The following is a 10,461-nucleotide window of genomic DNA, read 5'->3' on the forward strand; positions in this document are numbered from 1 at the left end:
GCTAATTGTTCAAAATTAAATTGTTCAAATAATATTAGTTTTTTGAAAATAAGTAGTTCTGTTGAGAAAGCAATTTGTTGCTTACAAATAGACTCAATGAGGTTACACAAACATTTGGAAGAATTATGTTCAAATCACTTGTTTGATAAATAGTATGCCCATAAAATCCTGCTGTATTCTTGTGGGGATACAAAAGACTGTGGTTGGAGAAAATACTGATGCAGAGTCTTGACTCGATACATTGACTATCCCTTTGCCTCCACAAATACTGCCTGACCCACTGAGTTCCTCCAGTAGTTTGTTGTTTTGCTGTTGTATTCTTGTTGTTTGAGACATTTGTTTTTTCATGATGTATCATTGGAAGCAGCTTGAATGGTTCTCAAAATGTCCATTGTTCTCAAAAATGCAAGCAAAAAATTCATATGGATAGCTGAAGGCTTTTTGTATGAGGCATAATTGGTGATAGTGTAAACTGCAGAAGTTCTGTTCTAAACTTTGTCTTTGTTTTTGGAAACAGAAAAATAGTTCCAGGTGCAATGATAGCATGAGGCATGAAATGTTGCACCACACTGGAGCGTGATTACATCTTTTATCTCACAATAATTTCTGTGTCAATTAAAAGAAACTAAACCAAACCATCTGTAAATTGCATTCTTTTGCCAAGATTTCACTTAAACTACTTTTTAAAGAGGAAGCATGTTGTCAATCAGTATAGCAACAACATCTTATCTGTGGTCTAACTGCATCTCCACACCCAAGGCTCATTAAAGGCCAAGATTATACACACATGATGTTGCTCCATTAAAGACAAATCCGTTTCCAGATTCAAAGATACACAGCTTTAAGTTTTAAATTCATTAATTTTCAACTTTAGAATCTATTTCTGTTTCATGTTTGAGTGCTACCTGGGTTGCACATTAACAATAATTTTAAAAAGGCAGCAAATAAAGCCGCAGATGCTGATAATCTGAAACTAAAAGAGAAAATGCTAGAAATGCACCGAGGGTCAGGCAACATCCACAGAGAGAGAGAAACAAGTAGGGACATACAGTGTAGAAAGAAATTATGACTTAGAAAATGACATGGACCATAACATGTAATTTGCACAAATTGTCATCCATTGTTTTCAGGGGATTGGTTTTCAGGTGAGGCGGTCGAGCTGAAGCAAGGAAAGGGGCTTGGAGAGTTGGAGAGTCAGAGAGCAGTGATAGGGAAGCCGTGAACCTGGGGATTCAGGGAATCAGAGGATTTAGAAGTTTGGGGGAATCAATGATCTTGAGCTGCAGCCCCGGCTGAACATTGGGTGGGGAGAGATGGTGTCAGTGGGGTGGGGGGTGTCGAAAGGCTAGATGGTAAGTAATGACTCTGCTTCAGTGGGGTTCCAGTCCAGAGAGGAAGATCAAAGCATACTTATACTTTGAGCACCTGCTATTGAGCAGGCCTGAGACAATATTGATAATTTTTTGCCAGCAACTCTTAAAAGTTGTGCCAACAGGGAAATGATATATCTGTGGCATGTCTGACAGGAAATGTCAGATGTGTAGTATGGCCCATGCGGGAGAATGTATGGTTAAACTTCTAAAGTAAAACGAAACAATCCGGAAACGGCCATGATTGCATTTCACTCTGAGAAAAGTCCATTCTCTATCATGTAGGAGTGAACGTCCAGTCCTTTGTTTCACCTTCCACAGTTGCCACCTGGCCGCTATGAAGATATGTTAAGAAATGTAACATGTGACCAATTGCTCTCAGTACCCTGCTGAAGTGTTTCAACACAGAAAATTCCCGAGGATATCCATCTCTGCCAAGGAAGCAACTGTACGAATTACTGCTTTGTAAATTGTAAGCAATTTTATAAAAGAAAATAACTCTGTTTATTCATTTAAATTGCCGGCCATCTTCCAGTACCTTAGAAATAGAAGGCATACTGAGACGTGGTATCAGAAATGCTGGTTCATGAAATTATACCCTGGATACTCTGCCTGAATTAGAATATTGAATGCCGAGCTGATCCTTACCAAATGAAGCTGTAAGATTCAACTGAAAGAATACACATTGAACAAATTAAAGGGACTTGATTTCTTGGCAAGTAAACTCGCAGAATGGAAATTGTGGAAGGAAAAGTTCCTGCACTATATTTAATTGGTTATGATGTACTAACCAGCACAGATGAAATTAAGATGTTATTGTGTCTCATTGGTTCCAAACGAGACAGTTGTGCCAAACTATAAAGTCCTCAAATGAGACCATGGAAAATGCATTAGATGAATTACTGTCACAGTGCAATCCAACAAGAAGTGAAATAGTTCACCTTTATTGGTTCCTTACATGCAACCAGGAAGAGAGAGAATCCTGTGATACTTCCAGAGCTAAAATTGTTAGTGGATAATACAATTTCTCTGATCAAACTCCCCTCAGAGTTTGGATATTTTGTGTAATCTGGGATGTAGCCTAAGGGAATGGCTATACAAGAAACAGAATTAACTCTGGAAAAGTATTTGCAGACATACAAAGTCTTGGAGATATCTAAGCCAAGCTGGAAATATCAGGTGTTCAAAAGTAGGTAGTACATGCATTGAAGCATAGGGCAAAAAGGAAAACACTGGCAAGTTGCTTAGCTGCAAGTTTTGTGGGAAAAAAGTGCATGTGCTGTAGACTGAAAATTTTTTCTACAGTCACACCACTCTAGTGCAGGTGCCAAAGGCCTGTCACTGTGAAGAGATGGAGATACAGTGAGGATGAAGCCTCACGACATAAGGCAGTGATGACATAACTTGTGTCACACCCCAGGTCATACGAGGTCATAATGCAATAGGGCGACTCATCTCAGAAGTGTGGGCACCATCTCTGGAAGGCCAGCAAAGAGCTTGCTTAATGAAAGCAGATATGGAAGATGCACCTCTAACCTGGCAAATGAGACTGACAAGGCTCAACAACGTGCCATTGCAGAAGTGCAACCAGTTCAGACCATGTTGGGAAGAACTGTCCATTGACTCAAGATTCTGGAACACCTTATGCTTAAGCAAAGCACAAAGTTTTTTTTGTCATTCTAAAATGGAAGACAGTCACGTGTGTAATGTTGGTTGGTTCCATTTTCAGAAGAGCAGCATGTGACTCACTGTCCTCTGTTGATACAACGTCTCAGCGTTGCAGCTTTCGGAGTCTGTCTGTTCCTTTAGAAGAAGCCATTGTAAGAAATGTTGCTTTGCACAATACAAGTTCTCTTATAAATAAAGTAACATTGATAGCTTAAATTACCAGTTATTCTCCAGTATCTTAGATAGTGAATGCAGAAAGGTACAGAGATATGCTAAGTAGTTCTCGCATCTTCTGTTTTATTGCATGCTAACAATGATATAAACACATTTTTCCAAAATGAAGTTTTTAATGGGGCACTAAACTATGATAATAAACACATCTTGTGCTGGCCTATCAAAATGAGTTTATGTTTCTGGCACAGTAAATACAAAATTAATCTTAGAATTTTATCGCCATAATATTCAAGATCTATAAAAATGAAAACTAGAAAGCTTATTTTAGAAACGACCTGAAAGTGTTGCTTAATATAGGGCTCTAATACTCTTTCATAGATGGCATACATTGGCAAATCTGGATGCTATTTTAATTGCTCAGCTAGACAACCAAATTATACACTGACATAAACACCAAAATGCAGTAGGGCATTCTGGTAAAACTTGGGAATATTTTTATATTTGGTAAATGCTCCCAACAATCAATAGAAAATGAAGCATGCCTGATGTGTCACGTCTACTTTATGGGTATACCTCATTTGTAACTGAAACTCCAAGACATTCAATATAGTTCATTTATTTTTTTCATTATTTAAGAACATTCAAATTAGTAAAACAGTTTGCACTGTTGGTAATTTTCTTGAATGCCCGTAATACCATAATAATACAATTCTGACCTCTAAATTAGAAACTACATATCCTGGCAGTGTTTCTTTTCTCTACTTTAATACACTTCCTCTACCTTCCAGTCTCTAGATGAGATTGCTATCGAGCTAAGCTTGCACAATGAAGGTTACCCCTGGCATTTTCCCAACGAGTAATTTTTATACGTGTTAGTAAAGTGGCTCGGCAGGCTTTTCCAGCTGTGCATGCACACACACGCATGCACACACACAGCAATCATGTTCATGTGAATGGGCAAGAACAGCTGTGAAGTAAAGATTTATAAGGTAATTTACAATGTTGAACTTTTGAGTTTGCTTTAATGTCTTTAATTGTTTAAATATCTTTTGTATAAATTTTTATATTTTTGATTGTTTGCTTTAGAATGCTTTAGAAGCTTTTAAAGTCCTTTCACACAGGTCAAATCTGGAAGTATGTCAATGCCAGCTGTCAAAGTTTCTTTCCGCTATTTTGTGGATGAGGTTTGTTCTGCCAACATTATGACATGCAGGCAATTACTATCTCAGGACAGGACATTTCTTATCAGTGGTCAACAGTGGGTGATCAGGAAAAGGAAAGGCAGTACTTATTCTGTATTTCAGTCGTGAGTGGAGGAGTAAAATTCTGGCCCATTGAATTATGTGGTCTCACTCTTGGTTCAATTGCTTCTGAAGATTTGAGCACAACATTCAAGGCAAGCCTCCCAGTGCGGTGCTGCGGTCAGAGGTGCCACCTGTCAGGTAGATTTCATGATACTGTTTAAAGCAGAACAGAGGAGTGTTGCTTGTTGTTTTGGCCAATGTTCATTCCTCAATCAACATCACTTTAAAAAAACTGATTATTTGGCCATTGGAATAATATTACTGGGGGAAACTTTGTACAAATTTGACGCTATTTTTCTGTCTTTTCAGTTGTGACTTAATAAACATGGTGGGACTGCTGGGCTGAAATGTGTTTATTTCAGTGCTAGGAGTATTATGGGGAAGGAGGTTGAACTTAGAGCGTGGATCAGGACATGGAATTACCATGTTGTTGCCATTACAGAGACCTGGTTACATGAGGGACAGGACTGGCGGCTCAACGTTCCTGGGTTTTGTTGTTTTAGACACGATAGGGATTAAAAGAGGTGGAAGGGTTGCACTACTGAGAAGGGAGAATGTCACTGCAGTATTCAGTGGGGTCATACTGGAGGGCTCATCCACAGAGGCAATTTGGGTGGAGCTCAGAAATAGGATAGGTGCAATTATGCTGATGGGATTATACTGTAGGCCCCCCAGTAGCCAACGAGGGGTGGAGAAACAGTTATGTAGGCAGATTATGGAAAGGTGCAGAATCATCGTGGGGGACTTTTACTCCCCCAGTATTGATTGGAACTTCCTTAATACAAGAAGCTTAGATGGGGCGGGATTTCTTCAGTGCATCCAACATGGGTTCTTGAAACAGTATGTGGAGAGTCCAGCTAGAGGAGAGAACATACTGGACCTAGTTTTGGGAAATGAGCCAGGACAGGTGACAGACCTGATAGAGGGTGAACATTTTGGGAATAGTGACCACAACTCATTATATTTTAAGATAGTTACGAGTAAGGATACAATGGGATCTTGCGAGAAAGTACTAAATTGGGGGAAGGCAAATTATGACAGGATAAAACAGGAGCTAAAGGACATTGATTGGGAGCAGCTGCCATTTTATAAGTCCCCTTCTGACGTGTGGGAGTTATTTAAAGATTGGCTGATCAGAGTTCAGGATCAAAATGTTCTAGTAAGGACAAGGATGAAAGGTAAGGGAACCTTGGAAGTGGTAGGAGAGTTGAGGACCAGAGGGCACAGCCTCAGAATAGAAAGATGTTCCTTTAGAACAGAGATGAGGAGGAATTTCTTTAGCCAGAGGGTCGTGAATCTGTGGAATTCATTGCCACAGATGGCTGTGGAGGCCAAGTCACTGAGTATATTTAAACTGGAGGTTGATAGGTTCTTAATCAGTAAGGGCATCATAGGTAATGGGAGAAGGCAGGAGAATGGGGTTGGGAGGAAAAAATAAATCAGCCATGATCGAAAAGTGGAGCAGACTCGATGGGCCGAATGGCCTAATTCTGCTCCTATGTCTTATATCTTATGACCCGTGAGGTCCTAAATTTAGTCAGGAAGAAAAGGAAGCAAACATAAGGTTTAGGAAGCTAAAATCAGACTGGGCCCTTGTGGAATATAAAGATAGCAGGAAAGTGCCCAAGCAGGCAATTAGGGAGCCCAAAAGGGGCCATGAAATGTCTTTGGTGAGCAGGGTCAAGGAGAATCCCAAGGCATTTTATACTTATATTAAGGAAAAGAGGATAACTAAGGAGAGGTTAGGTCCACTCAAGGATAAAGAAGGGAATTTGTGCTTGGAGCTGGAGCAAGTGGGTGAGATACGAAATGAGTATAGTTATTTACCAAGGAGAAGGAATCGGAGGATAGTGAAAACAGAGTGGGGCATGTTAATGTGCTGGGACATTTTGAGCTTAAGGAAGAGGTAGTGCTGGGTCTTCTGAAAAGCATTAGAATGGATAAGTCCCCAGGGCCTGATGGCATATATCCAAGTTTGGACTCGGAACTGGCTTGCCCATAGAAGACAAGGAATAGGGGTGGAAGGCTGTTCTTCTGGCCGGAGGTCTGTGACCAGTGGTGTTCCACAGGGATCGGTGCTGGGACCTCTGTTGTTTGTGATGTATATCAATGATTTGGATGAAAGTGGGGATTAGCAAGTTTGCAGATGACACCAAGGTTGGTGGAGTTGTGGACAGTGTAAAGGACTATCAAAGAATATGGTGGGATATAGATCAGTTACAGATATGGGCAGAGAAGTGGCAGATGGAGTTTAATCTGGGCAAGTGTGAGGTGTTGCACTTTGAGGTCAAATGAAAGGAGAAAGTGTACAGTTAATGGTAGTCCCCTTAATAGCACTGAGGTTCAGAGGGATCTTGGGATCCAGGTCCATAGTTCACTGAAAGTGACTATGCAAGTGGATAAGGTGGGAAAGAAGGTGTATGGCGTGCTTGCCTTCATTGGTAGGGAGTAGAAGAGTAAGGAAGTCATGCTACAGCAATTATAAAACTTTAGTCAGACCGCACTTGGAGTATTGTGTGCAGTTCTGGTCACCCCATGATAGGACTGATGTGGAGACTGTGGAATGTGCCTGTAATGGGTTATCTGGGGTAGTAGTGGAAGCAGGTAGTTTGGCAGAGTTTAAGAGACTTTTAGGTAGACTCAGGAATATGAAGGGAATGCAGTGATATGGATGATGCACAGGAGGAGGACATTTAGTATAAATTGTCATCAAAACCAGCACAACATCATGGGCCAAATGGCCTGTCCAGTGTTGTACTGTTCTAAGTAAGCTCTTAGATGCTTTACGGCATCCCAGCATTATAAAACGGATGCAAATCATCAGGTGTTTTGATGGGACAGTGGTTAAATTACTTTTCTGGTAAAGCAGAGGTTGGCTTAACATTTCAGAGCTGTGATCTCAAATCCTTCCTTGACAACTGTAGCACTTAACTTTCAGTTAGTAATCTGACATTTAAAAGAACATAACAACTATTTTTACTAATAATGAACACAGAACTAATGGGTTATCATAAACATTCACCTGGTCACTAATTGACTTGCCTGGTCTGGTCTGTGATACCAGACCAGCAATAATGTGGTTGATTGTGAAATGACCAAGCTGCATCATAACTACTATGTTAAGCAAAAAATATTGAATAGACCATTGACATGGGCACCAAAATCAGACAGGGCAAATTAACTATCAGCTTAGTGTTCCTCACAAATATCTGGGCCTGCTGCCTAAATTGGGAGCATCATGCCTTAGACTAGCTAAGCAACAACCTGATGTAATTGAAAAACTAGAAATCTGAAATAAAATGATGGAGATAGAAAAAGACCGGAGGCTGATCTGAAACATTGGCTCTGTCTCAGCCTGCCCAGCTCAACTGACTGATATATTTGTACTCACAGAGTCAAAGCGAACGGACAATGCACCAGACTGTTGCAGCACAATTCCTGGGTATGTTCTGGCCCTTCCCATGAACAGAACCACCACAGGAGGTAACACAGTGGTACACAGGACAGTAGACCTGGGAGTCCTCAACATTGACTCCAGACCATGATACCTCAGGTCAAACATCAGCAAGAAACCTGCTCCTGATTACTACTGACCATCCTTTGTCAGCTGAATAATTAGTTCTCCTCCATGTTGAACAACACTTGGAAGAAGAACTGAAAGTAGTAAGTGCACAGTAAGTGCTAGTTTCAGGACTTCAATGCCCATCACTAAGAATGGTTTGGTAACACCACCACAGACCGAGTTGGCCAGGTGCTGAAGGACATGGATGCCAGACTGGGATCCTTGTGGAGATGGTCAATTAATGTTGTGTGGTATTACATTTGACCAAAATCGACTCAGAACAGATCTCGCAGCTCAAAACTCTGCATTCACGAGGCTCTGTGAAATATTACCAGCAGTAGAAATGTGCGCCATAATACCTTGATACAATTTGGGGTTAGGGTCCCGACTTTAGAATCCATTTTGGGACTCAAGCCTCAGTTTTAAAAATCCTGGGAGCTGCAGTTGCTGACCACATATTTCCAAGACCTCATTAGTGAAGCATAGATGCTGGTCGAATCCTACAACGCCAGTGATCACTCTTGGGCAATCATAGAGTCAAAGAGTTGTACAACACAGAAACCAACCCTTCGGCCAACCATGTCCATGCCAACCTTTTTGCCCATCTACTCTCATCCCATTTGCCCGCATTAAGTCTGTATCCTTCTACGCCTTTCTGAATGTCTCTAGTGATTGCATCTGATTCCACCACCATCTCTGACAGTGAGTTACAGACACCAACCACTCCCTGTGTTTAAAAAAAACTTTCCCATCAGATCTCCTGTAAAGCTCTTTCCCCTCCCCTTTCCCCAAACGTACGTCAACTTGTTTTTGATATCCCTATCCTGGGAGAAAGACTCTGACCATCTACCTCAAAAGGAATTGAAGTTCAAGTAAACAATCAAAAAATATAAAGATTACGATATATTTCCATCAGGTCATCACTTATACACCTTTGCTCCAGGGAAAACAAGTTTACCCAATCTTTGCCATGACAGAAGTCCTCCAATCCAGGCAAGATCCTGCTGAATCTCCTCTGCACTTCCTCCAACACAACCACATTCCTCCAAAAGTGTGGCGACCAGAACTGCACACAGATGCGGTCCAACCCGTCTTTTGTGAATTGAGAGAGGACTGGATTTGACCAGGAGGAAGCCAAACATGGACAAGCAGAGGTCTCTGGCTCTATGTTGAGGTAATTTGAACAATTTTTGAAACCCAAACTTCTCCGATCATGGGTGACCTATCAGTGGTCCCCCTGAATGCCTGGCTTAGATGCAGATCTGAAGTGAGATGGTTGGAGCTTAAGTCATCAGAATATTTCAAATAGGTTTTTTTTAGAAAAAGGGACATAATGAAGACATCAGGCCCCTTCGTTAACAAATTTTAAAGGGCTGCTTTAGGCTGACTTCATAATTGTGTATAATGTCTCCAATTGAACAGGAAGTACCATGCTAACTTGGATGCCATTTTCTGATGTATTTTCGTTTATAAATATATCAAACAGCAACAAAGAGAAACAGGTTAACATCAAAGTCATAACTCATTTGAATGCGAGGAGGGAGTAGATTGACAAAATGTTTATGGTGAAAATTATACTTGAGAAAATAAATTTTACTTTATCAAAGATGAGAATAATTACTTCTGAAAATATTTAAAGGCTTTCGAGCCGGATCTTTCTTGGAGATAGTAAGCCATATACAATTAACTTTTTTTAAGTGGTTACCCAAAATAGCCAATTTAAGCGCCAACTCAACAAATGAACAAATATGATGCTATAACTATGGAGTAAAACAGAAAATATATTTTAAACCCCTAAAGTACAATAATTTCATGAGGAAATTTCAAAATTGTGAAAAGTTTGAAGATAGGATTTCAAAGGTCTGAATCCAGCCACTTAAAGTCGCTATTTTTACCAACAAGAATTATATTACCTGAAAAACAATTTTGTAAATTGACCACTTTTAAAAGGAATAATTGTGCAAGTAAGCAGTGTTCTGGAGTTTCAATGGAAGCAGTTATAAAACAGACCAAGTTAAAATATTTTTTGAAAAAATAAGTACTGTACCAAGTGAACAGGCAGTTATGAAGAAAGTCGCAATCACAGCAGCTTGTATACAGGCAGCATTCAAGCTATTCTTTTTGGCACTAACTGATTCTCTTGTCAGCCACATTCTCTGTCAACAGTTCTCTTGATTTTACATTAGTACTGTTGGCTACATTCAAACAGAATACAGCCTATTTGAAAGAAGCACTTTCATTTTATGTAGATAACTTGCTCTTGTGACAGGAAGTTGTGAAAGATATAATATGCATTTCCTGTTCGTCAAACAACTGAGCCTCATTCAACTAGATTTACCAGCTAATGGACAAAATTTGAATACGATGCAATTTTAATCTTTGC

General features: G+C 40.1%; 1 protein-coding gene across 1 annotated transcript in view; it reads right to left on the minus strand.

Moving 5' to 3' along the window:
* Positions 1–10,259, minus strand: part of LOC127569786 (cell surface glycoprotein CD200 receptor 5-like) — a 31,780-nt gene extending 21,521 nt beyond the window's left edge. Inside the window, exon 1 of the mRNA XM_052014679.1 lies at positions 10,126–10,259. Within this exon, the coding sequence (XP_051870639.1) occupies positions 10,126–10,231 (106 nt within the window). The 5' untranslated portion in view covers positions 10,232–10,259. The remainder of the gene's footprint in view (positions 1–10,125) is intronic.
* Between the last annotated feature and the right edge of the window lie 202 nt (positions 10,260–10,461).

Source organism: Pristis pectinata, chromosome 4, assembly GCF_009764475.1.
Source record: "Pristis pectinata isolate sPriPec2 chromosome 4, sPriPec2.1.pri, whole genome shotgun sequence".
Taxonomy (NCBI): domain Eukaryota; kingdom Metazoa; phylum Chordata; class Chondrichthyes; order Rhinopristiformes; family Pristidae; genus Pristis; species Pristis pectinata.